The sequence below is a fragment of the Cryphonectria parasitica genome (genome assembly GCF_011745365.1).
Source record: "Cryphonectria parasitica EP155 unplaced genomic scaffold M406scaffold_4, whole genome shotgun sequence".
Classification (NCBI taxonomy): domain Eukaryota; kingdom Fungi; phylum Ascomycota; class Sordariomycetes; order Diaporthales; family Cryphonectriaceae; genus Cryphonectria; species Cryphonectria parasitica.
The window spans coordinates 1,866,540-1,887,959 of record NW_024468912.1 but is presented as its reverse complement, the minus strand read 5'-3'; the positions used below and the strand labels follow the sequence as shown (position 1 = coordinate 1,887,959).

The window sequence follows — 21,420 nt, the reverse complement described above, 5'->3', positions numbered from 1 at the left end:
TACAGATGGGATACTATCCACCGCCAATGGGGTATCCCCCGTCACCGATGGTATGTCCTTCACTACATATGGCTTACTCTCCAAACATGGGGTACCATCCTCCTCCTCCTCCACCACCACCCCCACCCCCACAATATGCTCCACATGTGCGGCGTCGGCACTCCCAGTCGCACCATAGTCGTAGTCGTCAGCGAGATCAGACACCAGCTGGAAGCGCAAGGCACAGGCCACCACTACGGAGTCAGCAATCATCCTCGTGCCATCCTCGGGACCCGGATCTGGACGCGAGAGTAATGCAGTGGCTGAACACGCCGCCTGGCTCATCTGCAGGACATAGTGACAGCGGTCGAAGTGATCATGAAGAAGAAGAAGAAGAAGAAGAGGGCTACGAGAGCGACCAGAGTGGTAGATCGCGCCGTCTTTTGATGGGGCCACCACTTGCGCCTCCGTCGCAGAGTGAATCGGGCAACACTAGACCCAGCAAGAAGAGGAAGAGCCGGAGGTGACGCTTTGATCGAGGTACCGGAGAAGGAAGAGTCACGGTAACTCCGATGCGACTTGTATTTATTCCCTTGTTCTCCCCTCTAATTTTTCTTTTCCGGGTCTAGTCTGGCTACTGATTACGTCTGTCTCGAATATTGACTTTGTAACATAGTAGGAATCTGTGTATTCCTAGACAAAAAATTATTCAATGTTATGGTATCTCAAAAAAAAAAAAAAAAAAAAAAAGGTGCCCAAGTGAGAACACGTACAACAATGAACCAGAACTACCACAGTAGATACGTCTCAACCATCACTGCCCAATGTAGCAGACGCTATTACCTCGCTCTTAGTTGTTTGGAACCAGTATTGCATCAAAGCCTCCAACTGATCATTCCCAATCCTTCTCCACCCGCCACTGATCTTCAATCTTCAACCCTGCGCCTGACATCAAGTCGCAATCACGATGCCCCCACTTGCGACGATACACTTCCTTTCCCGCCTCAGTAATCACATCAATTCCCTCCGCTAACCCATCAGCAGGGTAATAGTACGGCTCCCCTGCCCCGCCGTGCTGTCCACTTTGCCATGTATTCCGGCCCCTGTCGCCATGTTTAGCCCAGAACATCAGATCGGATGCATGCCGAAGGGCCCAGTAGTAGTCCAGATCAGGATCCTTCTCCTTCTTCTTCTCCTCCTCCTCCTTCTTCCGCCGCCGCCGCCTCCTCTTCTCCTCGCCAGCTTCTTCTTCCGCAGGATCCGGCGCAGAGGGAGGCGGGTTCGGATCGACAATGTCAGGCGCCACAGCCGGATCCCGGTACAGCGCCAGCAGATCCGTCAGCGCGCTGCTCGTGTCCGTGACCGTGCCTGCGGGGCGGTCCAGCATGGACCAGTTGGTCATCAGCAGGCGGCTGTGCATGTCGCAGTCGGTCAAGTAGTACGGGATCAGCGTGTCCCAGCCGCCCACGCTCTCGTACGCGACCGGGTTCACCAGCGCCAGGTGGTCGTAGGCAAAGAAGCGCACCGCCCAGCGCTCGTCGTGGGCCCGCGCGTCGTGCAGGGCCTCACAGCCCAGCTCGTAGACGGTCTTGTAGCCCAGCTGGTCGTACGGCGGGGTGACCCCCTCGAGGCCGTCCTCGTACGAGAGCGTGAGGACGTCCTGGTGGGACCAGAAGTAGTAGGGCCAGTCGCGCGTCAGGGCGAGGTGGAGGAAGAAGTTCTGCAGCTGGGCGAAGTTGAGCAGCACGGGGGTCTGGACGACGTTGACGCCGAGGAGGGCCAGCTGGGTGTGGTTGAGGTAGAAGGGGTTCTGCAGGGTGAGCTGGCCGCGGGTGTTGGCCATCTGTACGCCTGTGTTCTCGATCACGTAGATCTGCGAGGGGGGCCAGCCGGCGGTGATGTACGAGACCACGGCCTGCAGGAGGATGGGCCACGTGCGCGTGAAGCCGATGAGGAGAGGAGGGGCGAGGGGGAGGTCATATTCCTTGTGGAGGTTCTTGCGTGGCTGGTTCCAGCTTGGGATGGACGGTAGTGTTGTCGCTGTCGAGAGGAGGGGGAAGGGATCTCGGACGGGCGGCGGTGTGTAGGACGGCGTAGGTTTGTATTTGGGTTTTGCTGGGCCTGTGCTTGGTGTCGTTTCTATTAAATCCAACAATGAATCAACTTCGAGGTTGGCCTTGGTGAAATCGGCGCGGAGAAAGAAGATGGCTGTAATTAAGATGGAGGAGCCGAGCAGAAGCATCAAAAGCCGGCGGTTCGGTAGTTTAGGGGACATCATGGTCCTGGTCCTAGCTATTCGCTTTGACCGATTGCTTCTGTGGATGTGTTGTTTGCTTGTGAAGTAAGTTTCATGTATTACTTATAATAAGATTTGGCCGTGCATCGTCACCGTCACTGTGTGACCGAGTGACTGTCGTTGTGCGGCTACGCCGCCTGAAACAAAGCGAGTATAATTTCCCAGCTCTGCGAGTTCAAAAGTTGGTACTTGTTGGTAAGTATCGGTGTTGAATTCTGAAGGTATAGTGAAAAGAGTCCTCTCGGCGTGAAGGGTCTGACTCTAAAGACTGGCTCCTTGGAAGATCTTCACCACATCGGGAAGCTCTCGTTCGGCATCAAGTGATATTTCACCTGAGAACGTATAGAAACCATGGAAGAAAGATGAATTGTTTGACGGGATAGGAAATGACGAGAGGAGCAGGACACAGTCCTGTGGCAAAGTGTTGAGGAAAAGTAGTAGACGATGGGGACAGTAAGACCCCCTACTAGCAACCTACGATCCTAACAGGCTGCAGAAGAGAGACAATGTCTCAGGAGGGAGGGAGGGAGGGGAGAGGGGGAAGAGAAAGAAAAACAGGTACATCTCAGACCATAGATTTTGTTTGATTTGGCATGGATGGTAGTACAGACAGTACTGTAGTAATGAACAGACCCATGCCCTACTGAACATGGTACGTATACATCTGTCAGATAGGAAAACCCTTCCCTTGCAGGCATCTATCTATCCATCTGCAAGGACATACAGCTTGTCGCTAGGCTGAGGCTATTTTTGCTGGAAACCGTCTCCGGAATTCCGAACCTGGAGCTGTGAGTGGCTAACACGCACCTTTTTTCGCAGCGGACAAGTAATGGGGCGGTGGCGCGAGAGGGCGATCGAGCACCATGACGCAGCCACAGCAACAAGGCCAACCAGGAAGAAGACACAGGCTGTGATGGTGCGTTGTAGTAGTAGCGCTGGTCTCCATTACAAACACTAGTTAAGGCCAATGCGTGGTGGAGAGAGAGAGTTTCTGAGCTACCATAGTACGCGCAACCCGGGTCGAAGAATTTATCTGCAAGCCTGTTTTTCATGCAAGACAGTAACATAAGTTAGCCCACATATCGTCATCTACAATGGCCGCTATCAGACAATCCCAGGCCCCTTGTGAGTGAGCGATCGACGCAAAGCGAGGACGACGAGGGGGGTCAACGCTACATCGTGTGTGTGCGTCGGCAATTGCAATTGATACATAGTGTCTAAACAGTGAGATTGACTTTGGTGGGGTGGTATTGTATACCGGTAGTGCTGATATTGGCCCTGGACCTGGGAAACATCTGTGTCAGCGAGGCGGAACCTTGCTTTAAGCTTACCCCCAGAACAGCCTTCAGGACGGAGCCCTTTATTATTCACAGTTTGCTCCAGCACACACAGCCTCGATCCTCCTCGTGCAACTACATGGGGTAAATTGAATCCGACATGAATGCGAGCAAAAATATGTAAAAGCATTCCTTTCGTTTTGTCATGTTTTGTTCGTCGATCAACACGCAAGATGCATGGATGTTCCGGGACATATGAAAAAGGTGACGTGGCCACGGAACAACCTATAGCTTCTGAAGAGGAACCTTCATTTAAGAAGGGAGACTTTTCCAGCAGAAGAAGCCTGTTTTTCTATAGTACATGGTAATCTTCAAAATGTGCTAACAGTTTGTCTATTGAGTAGCATGGGAAAATCGAATCGAATTGCTGGTTCCTGCACTGGACCCCCTGTTCCCTGTGCTGTTGCGGGTCGCTGTGAGGAGCCGATGCTCCGGATGGGCTGTACATGAAGATTACCCTAATTTCTACGTCATTGCTTTAAATTTCAATGTCTTATAATGTAAGGCATACTTTATACTTTAAATTGCATGATGCATTCATCGAGCCGCGGAGTTGGTGCGTATAAGGATTTGTGTATTTTCTCGCATGTAATAATCATTCAGTGATTGTAATGGCCTTCGATAAGCTGTAGTGTTTGGGCCTGTGCTGTGCTTTGAGAGCAGCTGAGAATTGGTCGGACCCATCAAAAAAAAGAAGGACGTGCCAAGCAAAGCATGGGTTGACGTGATGAAACGTGGACCGTGGCCTTCTCTGGGAACACACATCCCAACCTCTCTGCCTGGAGCTCCCTTTCTCAGTTGGAACCTGGCGTCCACTGACATAAATTCATTACCCATGAAGCATGCGGCTCAGAAGAATTATCATTTGCTTCTCCTCTCTAGGGGCATATTTGCCTGTAAATGCCCTCGTCCATGAGCAGGTCGCCTTTGACGATTCAGACGTCTGCTGGTGGAGCCTGAGCCCTCCAGATCCCATCTGTCCTATTCTGAGACAGCAGAACCTCACTGAGATCGTCAACAAACTCACAGGCCGCTATGACTGGGGAGGAGGAGCAGGAGATGAGTGTGAGGGCGATTATTGCCTTTACGCCAACAGAGGGTTTGCAGGCGGACGGGGCATCGCCCTGATCACCACGCACGAGAACTACCTGAAAGTAAAGGCGGCAGGAGACCTCCTGCAGGAGTACGACGTCTCTGTCAACGAGGACATGGACTTTTTGCCTTTCCATGTCGTTCGTGTTGACGGGAAAGCCAACGGCCTCATCGCCGACTCAACTCTAAAACGAGGCGACCCCATCATGGCGCACACGCCCGTCCTCCTTGTCCACCACGCCTTCAGAGACGACCTGCCGCAGTCCAAGCAGCACACCCTCCTCGAAGCAGCTATCCATGCCTTGCCAGCCGCCACCAGAGAGTTGCTCATGGCCCAGCTGGCCCACGTGCCCGAGCAGCAACGCCTCACCGCCCTTCTCACCACCACCAACGCCCTACAAGTGCACTTGGATATTGGTGGTGACCAGGACCACGACGGCCGCCATTATGCCTCCTTCCCCGAGGCTGCCAGGCTGAACCACGACTGCCGTCCTAACGCGGTCTTCTACATCGACCCGACGGCACTCATGCACATCACCACCGCCGTGACGACCATCAAGCCTGGGCAGGAGATCACGCTGTCCCACCTGGAGGACCCATTCACGCCCCACAAGGAGCGACAGCAGCAGTGCGCCGGCGTGTCCGAGCAGGAGGTGGCCGACTCGGAGACGAGGCTGCAGGAGATCAGATGGATCGAGGCCAAGCTGCAGGACCCAGGCAGTGCCGAGGCCTCGACGGGCCTGATCACCTACCTTCTCGGCCTGTACGAGAACGAGAGGCTGTTTTGCTGCCTGGCAGGCGCGTATGCGCTGGCTGCGGTGAATTTCAACATGCTGGGGTATGACAGGCAGGCGGTGCTTTATGCAGAGCAGGCGATCGAGGCGCTGAAGATTGAAAAGGGGGAGGGGGTGCCTGAGATGAAGGACCTGGAGGCGCTGAAGTGGGATCCTAAGGCTCATTCTTCGTGGAGGGCACGGAAGATACCTAGGTGATCGTTGCAGCGATGCTATACATCCCTTCGTCGTTCTGAGCGAGAGGAGGAGGAGGGTTCGGTCAGAGGGTATGATGCATATCACCGAATGGCGGTGACAGCATGTAATTGGCAAGTATTATGAGAAAAGAAACGTTTTGTCAAGACGTCATGCTTATAATAGAAGTAATACCTGCAGGCAGGCACAGTTGAAAGTTTGAACTTTGGGTTCCCTGAGCTGAGAGGGGAGTACTTGTGGAAAGACCAATTTTGGGGCGACAAGATATCATGGCATCCTCAAGCAAGATGTACAAGTGAAGCAATTCCAGGCTGGACAAACAATAGTACTTCTCTCATCAATCTTTGGCAAGGCAGAACTACCTAGCTGATGAATGTGAAGTCGAATTGGTCCTTGATACATGGTCATGCATGAATTCAGGCTAGAGATATGCCAGAGGTGAACAGCAACCAGCATTTCATATTACCAAGTGAGATAAATGTGTCCAGGGCAGCATTGAAAACGACATTATGAGGGGAGTGAGTGCTACTGAGACCACCGTTCCATTATGTACTCGGCTTTGTTGGTCAATGAACATATAAGTATGAGGAACAAGTCATTATAGATGGAGTTATCAATACATTGAAATCTAGCCAAGTTGTTTTCAGTACAGCGTTCTTGAAAAAGGCTCATAACCAATTAGTGCTGTTGAGTGACTACCCTTTACGTTTTCCACCCATATTCAAGAGGATTGGGTTGGTGCAATATGTAGATATCATTCTGAATTTGTAAGCAAAGATGCCTTTCCTCGCGCATGGACCAGAAAACAACAGCATCCTAATCCCTATTTGCATCATGCAGCCTTGTGTGGTGGTATACCCTAACGCCATCCTGCTGGTCCATTGCCCAATTACGCCTTGCTGTCCTGAATCAGTCTCTGCCCTTCCATAAGAAGCTTCTTCAACTCCTCCAAAACAACGATCCATATTCCTCTCGAAAAGCGTCACATCCAATTTTTTTTTTTGGTTCCTTCAGAAATTGAGGCTTCGTCTCCAAGTCCCACTTCTCTTCCTCGCCGGGCCGTTCTCGCTCAGCCAATCTGCAAGTCTCCGCCTCTCCTCATCAGTGAGGTCGGAGATGCTCTCATTCATGAGGTCAAGACAGCTCCTTGATGCTGTGTTGGTATAGTGTCAGCTTCATTATCCCATCTCATTGAAAGGGAGTGAGCCGTGTCGGCACAGAGAGAAGAAAGAGAGAAGAGGGGAGGGGCGCGAGCAGGTGGCACATACGAGCAAGATGACCGGCATCCACACCCATCTCGAGCTCCAGCAGAGCCGCACTCATCCTCGCGCTGTTGTAGCAGTGGAAGGTCCTCTGAATCTCCAGCATGCGCAGCCACAGCTGCGAATCGGTCATGGCCTCACCGGCCGTGGGGTCAAAGTGCCATGCCTGTGTTGTTGTCGTCGTCGATGTCTTTCGTGACGAGGCCGCTGCACCAGACGTGGAACCACTCCTACTCGGCGTGAATTTAGGAGAAGGCTTCTCCTGGGCCGAGACGGCGTCGATCAAGTCTTGTGGCTCGGGTGGCGGTGATGAGCAGGGTGTGATGGCGTCTTCGTCGTCGCTGAACGAGGCTTTGCGGGTGATAGAACGGTGGCCGAGCGCGGGCCTTTGATGCGCCGACATCATGATTTCAACCATGGCTTGTTTGCGTTGTTGAGCAAGTAGATAGGGAAGGAAAGCAAAAAACAAGAAGGAAAGTAGGGTTGAGATGATGTTCCCGTGAAGATTTTTCTGCTTTGCTTTTCTTTCTTCCCTGTATTGTCGCCTTCTTTGTTATTATTATTAAAATAAAAACAAAATGCGTCGTCGGCGTGGATATAATTATAAGAGACCCACGGAAGCGCCGATTAGAAGCGCCGACCTTAAAAAGTTGACAAAGATCTTTTTATGGAGTCGCTGGGGCTTATCTGCAGCTTGACAAGGCGTCTCAGTCAGACCCTCTGCAGGAGAGAGGGTGTGGTGGTATATCTTGCTTTAAAAATTTCAGCGAGCTGGGCATGAGTCAGGCCTTGTAGAGTCGTAGTAAGAAGGGGAGAAGAAGTGGACAGTCCCTCGCCAAAGTTCCGTTGGGGCACTCGGGAAAGCATATATATATATAAGTATGTCTGTTAATTTCTGCACACCGCACAGTCTGGCTCAACCAGAGCCCGGGATTTGCATGTGCATGTGCGTGTGCGACCACTCGCGCGCTCGCTTCTTATTTTCCACGGGATCAGCGACGCAAGGCGAGCCAGGTAGGGTCTTTGGTTGCCCTTCTCCAAAGTATGAAGGGGGAGGGACTCATGTACCTGTCGGGTAACCGGGCGCTCACTGGGGGGTCCTCTAGTGACCTCCACCCGTGTACGTTTCGGGTTGCAATAGGCGTGGAATTGGGTACATAGTGGGTCTCACTCTTAAGACACACACAGAAAACTTATACAGCAGGTGTCGGTGCACACCAGGCGCATCATTAGGTACTTATGGTTACTCAAGGTACAAGGAGCGGGAATGGCTCGCAACTGACGGCTCGTCCCACAGGCCTCCTCTCCTCTTGATCATCATAGCGATGAGATTCCAGACCAACTACGGATCCGAAAATTGACAGAGTGGTTGGTCAGAACCCAAGTCCGAGCTATGATCCTTGCGCATCTGTGTACTATGGTATAAATATGTATGTGTGTGTGTTTCGCTTTTGTGTTGTCGTGTGGTTTTATTCCTTGATTTGGGCTCCTGCCGCTAGTTGTGTTTCGATCGTGATACCGCCTTAAACCTCGTCATCCAAAGCCCAAAGTTTCCTTGATTTTCTGTAGTGTAGGATTTCACAGCCTGACGTGTCGCGCCAGGAGAGCCCGAGCGAGATCTGTTTGTTGTCCACACAAGTTTTGGTTTAATCTTGACACGTCTCATCCCGGAGGAGAAGAACAAGAGGAGGAGGAGGAGGAGGAGGAGGAGTCAGCGGAGATCTCCTTTCCCGTTTGTGCGCTTGTGTGGTCTGATGCCCGAGCTGACGATGAGATGGTCTCTGCAGGTGTGGGTATGTCATGATTCTGACTCCAGCGGTTCATCAATGCAACCTCGTCCTCTTTGGTGGCCTACTATGGTACCGATTAGTCCATAGTAGCCTGTGTACTTTTATCCGGCAGGGGTTCTATAGTGTCTGCAGAGCACTGACCACAGCTTAAACATGGGATCTGCGCCCTAGAACGAGGACAAGAGATTTGCTACCGGCACTGGAAATCTTCCCACCCGAAACCATCGGCGCATTATTGCCTAGGACCTCTTCTCTTCACATGTGGTGGTACCAAGGCTCGGTCACTCATCACCACCACCATCTTGATCAACAAAGAGGCTGCGTGGTCTGAGCATTTTCGGTGACCACCTTCTTCTCTCTCTTGTCCTCTGTGTGGTCGACCATCCACCTGTGACGAACTGTGCCATGCGACGTGATAACGGCTGAGCACATGAGATGCTTCCTTATGTATCCCATCCACACCAGGGTGGGCTTCAGCCAGATGTCTCATGAACCTTTCAGGAAGGGGAGGGAGACAGAAGAAGAAAAAAAAAGAGAGGGAGATAAGGTCCCGTTCAAGCTTGTCTTAGATTCTCCTTCCCGAGGAAAAACGCAGCACATTTTCCGCCCTGCCTGCGCCCGCCTCGTCACGCGTGATGGAACTCGATGATAGACTCATCACCTGAAGCCATGCACGCTGCCGATCTGTGGCCCCTTTTAGGGGACACTGCCTTTCGATCCCATCGGGTCCCCATGTGAGACACATGGGTTTGCCGATCACAGCGCAACCCAAGTATCCAGAATAGGTAAACCGAGAAACTAGACCAAATGTCAGAATTTGAAAAGATTTCTCAACCCCCCCTTGGCTCTGTTCTTTTCTCTCATACACAATAGGATAATTCTCCACTCACACCAACGCGCATTCTGGCGGCGGTGAAGAGCCGCTCTCCCTTACTCGCTATGAGTCCCCAGTCCGTGCCGTGACAGCACAGACAAAAAAGCACTGGAGCTGGCGGCTATAGCATCATGTCTATGCATCCACTGCCAACGAAACGAATGAAGGCGGAAAGATGCTTTTCTCCCCCTTTCCCCTCTTCTCCTCTCGTGAGGCGAACGACTCTTGTACTACAGTACCGGGCGTGCATGGTGGGGAAGATGCTGGAATCTTAAACGATCGTCCAACCCCCGTCGCCACCTGAGGCCACCTTGCTTTTTTTTCTTCTTTTTTTTCGGCCCTCCCCTCTCCAACCAACCCCTCACCTTCACGAATCACCAATCGACCCGCTGTACTCTATTAGTCCCTGTGCAGCAAGCAGATGCCGGTAGTCACTGATCCATAAGCGGGGCTGCAGACGGGAATAGCCCGGCCGGAGCGCTCGGTTTTTTTTTTTTTTGTGGTTTTTTCTTTCTTTTCCTTCCCTTCCTGCCTTTTCTTCTTGTCTTTCACATACTATGAAAGACTGAAAGGCTTCCGACGTTGCAATTTTTTCTTCCTTTTGTGGTGGGTTGCGCGCTCTGATCTGGAGAGGAGGACAGGGCTATTCGATCAACTTTTTCTTACCTCTCTCGCACGGATACCAGTAGTAGATCATGATCTCATGGCCTACGAGGTATGATGTGAACCAATTACTTACCCTGTGATGGTTCCATGCCGATAGAAAGTCGCCATTGCTACCCCTTCTCGCCTTCACATGTGTATTGTCTTTCCTGTCCAGAGGTTGGATGGTGTTATCTCCCTTCATCACGTAGACCATTGGGGCACCTGGGCAGCCAGCCACCCTCGTCATTCTGCCAAGCACACACACCAGATGGTCCTGCCAGATAAACTTTCGGTACATAACATGTAGTGTGTAGTATGTGCGGCTTGGCGTGGCCATCCGGCACACCATTTCTTTTCTTCGTGCTCGAGCTCGTGCGCATCAGATGTCACGAGTTGTTGTCACTTGGATCATTCGACATTGCTTCACATCACCAGTTCGCCCTTGGATGTGTTGTGCAGCGATGTTGTTCAGAATGAAAGAAACGGCATGTTCCACGCGCGTATATGTGTCTTCGGGTCATTATTCACCTTGCAGTGATTGGTGTGGGCGCCCCATGCTATGCAAGTTGCAATGAGGTGTCACTACTACGTAGCCATGGACCCGTATTCTATGGGCTGCGACGCGCCGAACAGTATTGTGCTAGAAACAACCACTCCAGCCACTCATTGCCCTTCCAGACTCTTTACCTGAGACGTGAATATCTCTTAGTCGCAGAAACTATGGAGTCTTAAATCTTTTCAATGACACCTGTCCCTTGCCTTGGGTTGACTGGATGGAGGGCAGAATCAGCGAAAAATACGGCGTCCAACGTACCTTGATGTGCTATGCCGATGATATGCATCACATATCACATCTCTATCGTTAATCTGACAGTATGCTGCTCTCGCCTACACTGGGTAAGAACCACTAAATGGACATTCTCTTTCCTCTTGCACAACCTCAGTGTGTATACCTGACAACTCGTCTTTCACTTGGCAAATACAATACCCAAGGATCGATTCTCACACCTCGCCACCTAAGTAATACATATTCTTCCAACAAATTTATTCTTCCATTTCAATTAATTCACATGTTTAGAAAATACTCATTACCACTAAGCATTGCCTGGGTTCTTGCATTTATTTACTATACTAGCATATATCATGAGAGTAAGGCAGAATTCAATTTGGTGTCCTGTATAGTAGAGTATGTACTGCTTGGGTGGGGAATAAGAGTACATCCCTGGGGTTGTAAATGAGAGAGGAAAGCGTAGATATGTCTATGGTTCTGCCTCCCTGTGGGACTATGGAGCTGGTCTGAAGCTACAAAAGATGTACTGGTACGTATATATGAGGAGGCGGTTCTTAACAAATCAATAATCAAGATATGAATTCCTTTTCAAAGCCTGACAGCAGAGGTCTCTCTTCATATAGATGAGGGCCTGAGAACTGCGTGGTTGATCGTGGTGATACCGTTTTCCTAGTGATATCTCAAGCCACAGGAGACAAGGCGGTGAGGGCATCTCCAGAAATCCCGATATCTCATTGTCTTGAGTGTAGAGGCAGTTCTACAGTGGTCGGCCCTCCCCATACGTTGTGTTGAGATGGCCTTGGCCATGCACTCATGGCCTATCTCCTCGATCGCCTCCCATTCGAGTCATCACCCAACGATGCTTAGCTACACGTTCAGACAATGTGTTTTCTTGCAGCAGTGAACCTTGGTTGTCAAGCATTCCACCTTCTAGAGTCTATCTACATGAACATCACAATTGCTGAAACAAGCATCCCGTGTTGCAAGTACCAAGAATGGGTTTTTCTTCTTCTATGAGGCTTACAAGTTGCAATATATCCTCTGTAATGAGGATTTTCAACTAAATTTTCCAGCCAACAATTGTGGATACACAACTTTTCTCTGGGCATATCTCTTGATGTTTTCCATTAAACTGTATAATCAGTCCCGTTGTCACAATGGGGCAAATGCTCTGAACCTCTGTTACATCAGGTTGTGAATTACCATGACTGTTGTCTGTTTCTGGCTATATGACCTTTGGAATTCAACCAGTATTATCCAGATAAATCATACTTTTTCCAAGTATCCGCCTTTTCCCCTCACTGCTTGCCACGTACAAACCCCAGAGCCACATATTGTTGTCGAATGCTAATGAGAGATGTTACGTCTGGATCACATCTGATTCTGTCGAGCTGCCAACAAGAGCATAAGCTGCACCCAACTTACCCGACCCCTTCTCATGAAGACATGTCTCTGCTCACATGTGATTGATGCCCATTGCAAAGGAACGAGATGTATTGGGCATTTGTTCAGTGTCCTTGTCGGATCCGGGTAAGGAGGCCGCTGAGTGACAATCCCTGGACCACAAAATTTGGTAAACTTCCTGTTTATGACTTGTTTCTATCAACATCATGTCGACTGTAGCAGAGAAAGATACTGTAAGCATGACGAGTAATGCCTCTGCTTCCCGGGAAGCAACGGCAGCCCAAGCTGCTGCAATGCCATTGCCTCGTCGAGGCCAGGTCAATGATATTTCAAACAGAAGTTCATGACAGACCCTGCCATATATGTACAAGATGGCCATGATCATGGTTCATGTAGCACATGCATTGAAGGGTGGCAGGAATGGATGTTAGAATCTCAAGAGCAGTTCAAACCTGCAAGTCTACCACCCTCTAATTTCCAAAGTCACTTCAGGATTCTTCAGCCTTCATGTATTTACAAACGTACAAGCAATCAACTCGACGCGAAAAAAATACTCAGATCTCGAGATGATATACCAGACTGTATTGGCCATGAGATGAGCAGCCTGGTTCTCCAATTCTTCCTAGAGTTGAAAACACAGCTTTGTTTCGAGACCACCTAACAAGAGCGAGACTGTATGTGCAGCGTTATGTCAACATTCGTGTGCAAAGTCCTGCAAACTTGTCGAGAGAGCTCCGAGATACTGCTCGCTTCCTGTCACGATCAGGCCTTTCTCTGCCGCTGAATCAGCGTTTCAGTTTGCTGACCCAAGATGTGCCTTGGTTACCATCGTCAGGACAGCCGCAGGTCGACACCTTTGCTACCCAAGAGCCAGACAGACGAGGCTTTCCTTAGCCCTCCCCTGGTTGTGGCTTTGGCTCACTCGGCTCGCATGAATCTCCTCCGATGGGGGCGTTTCCTAGATTTTCCAGGCGCGCCAAGCGGCCACCCAACCTTACATGAGAAGTAATTATGAGACACCAAGAGACGCGGCCAGACTCGGTGCATGCACTGCGCGACCCTGAGTAACCGGTCGGTTTTCTGCGGCAGGTCGACCGAGAGACGATGACGTCGTCCAGTCTAGACCCCGGATCCAACGACGGTTCCTGACGGATTTTGAGGCTGGAACAAGAAGGGAGGATTAGAAGGAAAAGGAGGGTGGAGGCTGAGACACTCTCTGAAGGGATCATGACACTGGAAGACTTCCTTTCTTGGACGATAATGAGGTAAGATATGTCTAAAGGGCACCACGGACATGCTTCTCCGAGGAGGGTCCAAACGCCACAGGCGCGCCAACCTATACGTACTGGCCGTGGCTGCCCCCCTCACCCCCCCTGGCTTTTATTTACCGTGTTGAGTCAGTCAGGGGACCGCGATGTGGCAGCTGAATCGTGAAAGGGAACTTCACAGGCGTGCCTCAAAATTCCTAATTGTCCAGGCCGTGCCTTTGTTTCGTGGGACGTCATGGAAGACAGAAGTCTCGGTCATATGCACGACCCCATAGAACATCTAGACTTCTCGAGGTTTATCCTAACCTCGTTTTTCTGACAAATACGGCGTTTTTGCCAACCCAAATCTGGCAATTTTGTTTAAGCAAAATGTCAGCAACTATTCTAGGCGAAAGATGCTGCTGGTTACACAGCTTATGTCGTCCGGAATGGAGATCAGCAGTCCGAATGCCTCGTGTCAGCAGCACACCCTTTTGAAGTGATGATCTGTCATATCTCAGTTCGAATATTTAAAGAATGTGTTTTTCTTGCCTCTAATGGCACGAGACTGCTGACCTCTCGTCTTGTGCAAAGTGGCCTCATTTGGTTTTCATCACTGGAACGGCGCCAGCTGAATGTATCAGTAGTGTTTCCTTGAAGTCAAAGTTCAGATCGTGGGACCCGCCTGTTTGGTAGGGTTTTCTTCTGTGATGTGATTCATTTCATAGCGAGCTTCATGAAAGTGATATCTCCTTCCTCGGAGATGGGTTCATCACTACTACTCGGCGGAGTAACCTCCGTGAAACAGCGGACCATGCCCGGCTACAGCGCCGGATCCGGGTTGTCTCAGACCCGGAGCAGCGGATCTAATCCCAGGCCCTATTCCCGCCACCACAAACTCATGACCTAGTTTCAGAATGAAAATTGTTCTGTTCTTTCTTCTCCCTCCATTCTTCCGACACCTTTCTAGGTTGTGCTAGGTTGTGGCGCCGAAAATATCTCGGAAGCTTATGAGCTTATGATAGTATCATCGTCATCGTCACCATGTCTTCCAGAAGGAAACGAATGCGGTGTGTAAGACGGTATGGTGCCGGCCGGGTACCGGCGGCAATCCGGTCACCTGCTGTGACCGAGACGTGAATGGTAATGTGACCCAGTCACGAGGACATCGTTATTACGGCATCCAGACTGACATATCACACAATATAGTAGTAGCGGTAGTAGCAGCAGCACTTTTAAAAAAAAAAGAGACATTAGAGACACAGAGTTGTAATGGAGGCTTGAGGAAGCATTTTCCCCGTCCGAAGCTCCGAGTTACTCCGGGCCCATCCTTCGCGAATTACTTCCCTGGTGTGTTTTGCCCAGCCCGCCACGAATTCCCATTCCTGTAGCCGACGTGGGCGGAAGTATGACAAGGGGCTGGATTGGACTCCCATTGGATACATCACACGGTACGTTCTGTGACTGGCTGCCACTCCACGCACCAAATGTCTTGAGCGACTGCCACAAACAGTATCAGTCAGCACACACACACACACAGAGAGAGAGAGAGCTTACACATGCATGCATGCACGGAGCCACCTGCTAGCGTGGCACAAACTTTGTGGGTTTGAGGCTCCTTTTTCGTAGGTGGGATACGAGGCGAAGGGATCAAAAAGAGTTTCCCACGTGCATGGATGCGTGTTGCAAAGGCCTTTGATGAGGTAACAGTACTTTGAAACTTTGTACACACTAGGCCTTGACAGGGCAGAGCTGAAATACAAGAGGTCTACTGTACATAGCAATAGTGCGTTGGTTCCTTATTTTGCTTTTTGATTTATCCCAGACGAGATCAGCTCTTGGTCGCATTCTCGCTTACTCGTGTTAGCGACACCGACAGAAACATGCCATCTACTATGCTTTCTAGATGGGCAGGAAATGGCGCCTCGGCAGCTCTTTTTGGTATGGTTGTGTGGCGTGGAGTTGGCAACGCCATAATCGCATTTTCTCAAGAGAATGAAGGTCTAAAGCAGAAAGAATAGAGGGCACACGCAAGCACGACGGACGAACGACAAGCAGCTGGAAAGTTTGGGGGCTGAGGCTGAGGGCCTAGGCTGCTCAGCTTACCATAGTGCACTTTACGCCCCGCATGAACATTGGTTTGAAGCGGGCTGAATCATTCAGAACCCGCCTATTCCGGAGAAATCGAGGTGCTATGCTTTATTCTGCAGGCGATTCACGTACAAAAGGTCCAACAGGGCTGGCTGGCTGAGTTTGAGTTTGGATGGCGATGCCATTGTCGTGACGATGTACAGGATCGAAACCCAAACGATAAGAGAAGTCGTCATGATCTACACATGATGGAGTCTGAGCATTAAACATTGCCAGGCCTGAATCAGAGCCAGAATCTTCTTGTTTGACGAGAGGTTTGCGTGGTGGACCAGGAGATCCCAAGGACAACCCCGGAGCATACAGTCCTGCTGGGGTATGTCCCATAATTGTACCATAATGATGTATCACGGCGGACATGGGAACGTCAAACAAGGCGCAGGAAGAAGGAGATGTCGTCATCGTAAAAGAAGGCGGAAATCCACTGTCGGCCTCCCAACGCCACCACCGGCAGCCCGGTAATCTACCACCATCTTTACAGTCCGTCGATCCCTTGGAAGACAGGCGCGTCCCTACTCTTCTAGGGCCATGTCAGGGCTAGGGCTAGACAGACAGGGCGCTGATCCACTGGGAACTGATCTGCCGCCGCCGCCTGCGGAACCATCTTGTTGCCGGATCGGGGTTTGCCCTTACTCGCTCAGCGCCCAACCAGACGCCATTGATCCTGAAGATCCCGCGCTTCGAGTTTCCTCATGCATCCAACCCGTCCTACTTCCTCCGCCTCTTCCCTGTCCCTCACATGCTGCAGATGGGCCAGAACAATTCATTCTGACTTGTCAATATTCGTAAGTTTGGAGGATGAGACAAAGCTGCCGGAGAGTCGACGTTATTTTACATGACATGGCTGGACTTGAATGATGGCTTTACAGATTCAAAAGAGGAAAAGAAGGCAGAAGAAGACGAGAGTATTCAATCAATGATCCGAGAGCTCGGAGGAGATCAACCGAGAGACCATTGATCGGCCTTGCGATAATTGCCGAAGCTCCCGCAGCCAGGGCCCTTCTACTTTTTTTAACTGTACTGTACAGTAAATGCAGGGTAAGATAGAGAAAGACAACGAAAAAAAAGGACCCTTGCCTCTGCCTGGAAACGCCCCCAGCGGCAATCCCTCCCAGCGGCTGCCGCCATCGCAAGACTCGACAAACGTCATCGTTGGGCCGAGCCAGGTTTTCCTGGACCCAACTTGTATTGTATGACGGGGGCAGGGGCGACAACGCTGAACTGCGTCCCATGAACATCGTGCAGGACTGAATACACGCTCGTCTCCAGGTCCTCAAATAGGCCCACTTACCCACATTAAAATCAACAGGCAGAGAGTGTGTGACTGTATGACCGTGACTATTCCCTAGGCAACATTCACCCCGTTGATCGACCATCGTCACCTTGTGATAATATACTTTGCCCTCTTTTTTTCTACGTCTGTCCTACCGGCCGGCAACATCGTCCCATCCACGAGATCCCCTCTTCAATACTATAATAAATTAGCTATTCAACGCCTCGTCTAAGTTCCCAATAAACCTTCAACCTTTCCGACTGCGGACCAGACACACTTGACGAGTCAAACCCACCTGAGAAAAGCAGACTGAAGTGACTGACTGCTTTCGTGTACAATTTGTACAGTGACATCCTCTGTTGCAACCCTCCAATTCCATGTGCTTAGGTTCTGGGGCAGTGGCAGGCAGTCAGCGCAGAGCCATCTGACACCGACATTCCGGTCTCAAACCTATCAGCTTATCCCCTCGACGTCGAACCCTGTGACTACCATCCCTCTTTGCTCGGCTCAGCTGCCAACCCCAACCCCCACACACACCTAAACATCGAGACGAACGAGTCAATATATCCGCCCAAGGGATGGATATACGTCGCCGCCTGCAGGTGTCCTGAATCGTCGCCCCAACACTCTGCCCCCCTCGTTGGGCCTCAACTGATACATCTCACATGTCACAAAAATCCTCACACATATTTCTTTTTCTGAGGAGCGACTCGAGACTTTTTCTTTTCTGATTCATGCCAACCAAGCCAGCCCAGACACAGTCAGGAAGGGTGGTGTTGTTCCCTTTCTTCAGCCTGATTGATACAATAAATACTTACTCACCGGCCCCCCCTTCGATTTGACCTGGGTCGTGTTTGATGCTCGTTTCGTGTTTCTCCATCCCAACCTCTTTTTTCCCTCATTCTTCTTCCTCTCTCTTGGTTCCAACCAACCCAGCCAACCTCGACACGGCAGATCCACCATCTTGTTGTCTCAAACTTGCCTCCCTCCTCTTCATACCACCATATCATAACATCCACAGCATTTTTCAACAACCAACGCTGCGATCTATACCCCACGACGGTCCCAACAAAGTCGAACAGCACAAGCACTCAGCCCAAACTCCATATTTGGTTGGCCACTGAATACGAATTTGTTCACAGTCAGCAGCTGCAACTTCGATCGCAGCCCCGTGAACAATAAATACACCTTACCATAGCTGAACCACCCCTTCACTCACCTGCCGGCCCTCTTTCACATGCGGCCGTAATAGCGCAAACCCCGGACCGATACGGATGACACCTTCACCACCCAATCGCCTTGTCCCATTCCAGGTGTTTGCCTACAGATCCCTTCCTCCCCTCCCTTCTTGGTCTCAGCAGGGGACACAGATCTTCGGTGCATGAACCCCAGGATTGCTGCGGAGATTCGCAATTAGCGATTTCTGAGAGCCCTTTTTTGTCTCTTTCGCCTACAAACCCCGCCATTTTCAATCTGCAGCCTTGGCGATCCCAACCCAAATCCAACCCGACCCAAAACCAAGCATTCATCAGACTACGTTCATCCCGCTGAGCTATTCCAGTGGTCTTACAAATACCCACTGGTTCCAACAAGACCAACAACAAAAAGCCACATCCTCCCTTTCAGCACAGAAGGGTACAACCAAAACAGCCACCCAGAAACACAAAGGCGCCCGAACGGAACGCCCAGGCCCGCCAACAAAAGAGAAAAACCACCACTGGGGGACCATCTTTTAAACCCCGCGAACCATCGATTCCGCGCCTATCAAATACATCAAGCTACTAAGGGCCGCGGCTTGTGTGATTGCCCCCCTCTTCTCCATTCGGAAACGGGACATTTTACCCTAAACACTTTGGCTCGCCCAGAAGCCCTCGCCCGTCCTCCCCACATTCGACGGCCCGCCGGAAAAGACCAGATCCAGGCCTTGTCCCTTGTATTTGATTTGGGTGGTTTTCTTTCTTGACCCTCTTCCAAATCGCGACTTGGACTAGAGCCATATACTGCCTGGCTTCGGGCTCGGATTCCCTTGTTTCAACGAGAGAGACAGAGAAAAAAACACTCGTCCTCCTCGGTTCGGTATTTGATACCAGCATTCTGGAGCGACCCAGACCCAGCCTTTGCCAGCCTCTTCCTTATTTCAACCTGGCCCCGGCCCCCCGGATCATCGGTCTGTCTCAACCTGAACCTCCTTATTTCCTGTCTCTCCCTTACCGATCGGAGAGTCTCCTGCATCGAAGATCACACACACACACACACACCACGCGTAACGCACGGCCATCATCTACTGGCCGACAAACAACCACAACAACAACAAATACAACACATACCGTCTTTCGTATTTGAGAGAAGGGGTTTCCGACGGTCGAGACCACTCTTCCCATCTAAATCCACACAACAAAGTGCGAAGGATAGCCCTGACTCCCTTTTCGGCACCCCCCTTACTTTACTGGGACCCCAAGCCCCAGGTGTGGATCAGCGGCGCGTTCTTTATCCACATAAAACCCTCGAACGCCCCAGAGACGTGAGGGAAAAGATCATCCAGCTCGACCATAACACTACTACACCTTTTTGCCTTTTACCCCACACTCCTCCTGCTACATTTACAGCACGTCTGTGTGTGCATATTGTCCCTTGTCATTGTCGGGACCTCAATCCTTCAGGACCCACTGGCGCACACGGCCCCGAGCACCGGAACTAGGCCCCTTGCATTGCAGCGCGCTACCCCGAGCCACACACACAATTATCCATCCCTTCCTCGGTTTCAGCCTCCCTCCGGTGCTGATACCAGATAGAAAAGTAAACAAACGTCCTCTTTTCTATCTCTCTCTTTTCTCTCCTCTTTTCCTTCCCTCTTACTTCTCTCTTCCCATTACATACCTCAACACTCCTCCTCCTCTGGATCAAGAGTCAACAACCTCTTCCCACATCAACAAGAATACACACACACACACATAATGTCTTCACAACAAGCATCCCGCGACCACTCCTGGTCTCCCGCCACAACAACCTCCTCCTACTCCACCTACCCACAATACATGATGGCCATCCCCATCGAGGACGACGACCTCACTTTCGGCGGCAAGTCTCTTTCGACCTGGTACGAGGAGGACCGTCGCCGGTACAGCGACGAGAGCTTCGACGTGCCCGACGAGCGCGGCAGGTCGAGGACCCGCGCCTACGAGATGGCGGCCCCCTCGAGCCACGGCCACCACAAGAAGCACGGACACAAGCACCACAAGAAGTCGGACCAGAAATGAGCGGTGAAACCTTAGTTTCTTTGCCGAATTGGTCTTCGGCCTCTTCTGATCCAAATAACCACGCACGCAATACTTTGCCGTGCAGGATTCTTCCTCTCGCCACACCGCGTCCGTCCAATGTCCTCTTACTAAAGGGACAAAAGACGCGGGGCTTTGATCATCATCCTACATGGTCTGCCAGGCGGAGCATCACCCCTCCTGCGCTTCGGCGTCAGCGAGTGGGTTTCCATGCCTTGCCTCGTTTGGCCTGCTTTACACACACGCATTTTATCGCCGACCTGCCAGATGTCTACCGATCTATCGTCTCTCAACGAATTCACAACGACGGCACCGAGACGCGACCACCCGATCGATCATCAAGTGTTTGTGTGTCTGCAAATGTACACGTGGGAGGGCGGCCGGGGTTGTACATACACATACACATACACATACACACGAACACGAACACGAGAGGTCGGGCATAACAAGAAGAAACAGTTGCATCTCGGCGTCACAAGAAAAAAAGAAACAAGAGGTTGGGGACTCACTCGCCACACACGATAGACCGAAAGACACGATCAAGATCATACACGCAAAACACGGTGTGCATACATACATACATACATACAAGGCAACGAGGAATAGACCAGGGAACAAGTCTAGATCTAGACAATAGAGGAGGGATCGATGGTCATAACAACACAACACACGAGGAAAGAACCTCAAGAAGGTCGCGAGGGCTCTGGACGGAAACGTTCAACTCGCCTCGAGTTATTTCGTCCTCGGCGTCTTGGCGACATGAGAGTTGTTATACATTGGGTTCCCTACCACATCGGCACGGCGTTTATTTTCCCTCTCCCCCCCTCTTCGTGGGTTTGCTTTTTTACTCATGAGATACCATTGTCATCCAGCGGTCATGGAGCACATTTGTTCCTCCCGCTTTTTCGTCATGTTTCTGCTTTCTCATACCTCATATACCATAGTTGCGCTAGATTCCTTCTTTTCTCTGTTTGTTTTTCATGGGTGGATGATATCCTCAGGGCTCCTCGCCATTATGT

General features: G+C 51.0%; 4 protein-coding genes across 4 annotated transcripts; 2 read left to right on the top strand and 2 right to left on the bottom strand.

Moving 5' to 3' along the window:
* Positions 1 to 871: 871 nt before the first annotated feature.
* Positions 872 to 3,140, bottom strand: M406DRAFT_339138 (uncharacterized protein; the record flags this gene model as incomplete). Its single annotated transcript, XM_040921422.1, has 2 exons — positions 872 to 2,100; positions 3,083 to 3,140. The coding sequence occupies 2 exons, from the start codon at positions 3,138 to 3,140 to the stop codon at positions 872 to 874; spliced, it is 1,287 nt and encodes a 428-aa protein (XP_040776745.1).
* Positions 3,141 to 4,447: 1,307 nt separating this feature from the next.
* M406DRAFT_276464 (uncharacterized protein) lies at positions 4,448 to 6,032 on the top strand. The gene has a single exon (XM_040918281.1). The coding sequence runs from the start codon at positions 4,455 to 4,457 to the stop codon at positions 5,694 to 5,696; it is 1,242 nt and encodes a 413-aa protein (XP_040776744.1). The 5' UTR covers positions 4,448 to 4,454; the 3' UTR covers positions 5,697 to 6,032.
* Positions 6,033 to 6,299: 267 nt separating this feature from the next.
* On the bottom strand, positions 6,300 to 7,746 carry M406DRAFT_356051 (uncharacterized protein). The gene is made up of 2 exons (XM_040923342.1): positions 6,962 to 7,746; positions 6,300 to 6,846 (listed from the first exon to the last, which is right to left on the bottom strand). Exons 1-2 carry the CDS (start codon positions 7,371 to 7,373, stop codon positions 6,704 to 6,706), a joined length of 555 nt encoding a protein of 184 aa, XP_040776743.1. The 5' UTR covers positions 7,374 to 7,746; the 3' UTR covers positions 6,300 to 6,703.
* A 12,430-nt stretch (positions 7,747 to 20,176) lies between these two features.
* M406DRAFT_225043 (uncharacterized protein) lies at positions 20,177 to 20,341 on the top strand (the record flags this gene model as incomplete). Its single annotated transcript, XM_040915714.1, has 1 exon — positions 20,177 to 20,341. A coding segment is annotated over one exon (165 nt), but the record flags the coding sequence as incomplete, so codon positions are not given.
* Between the last annotated feature and the right edge of the window lie 1,079 nt (positions 20,342 to 21,420).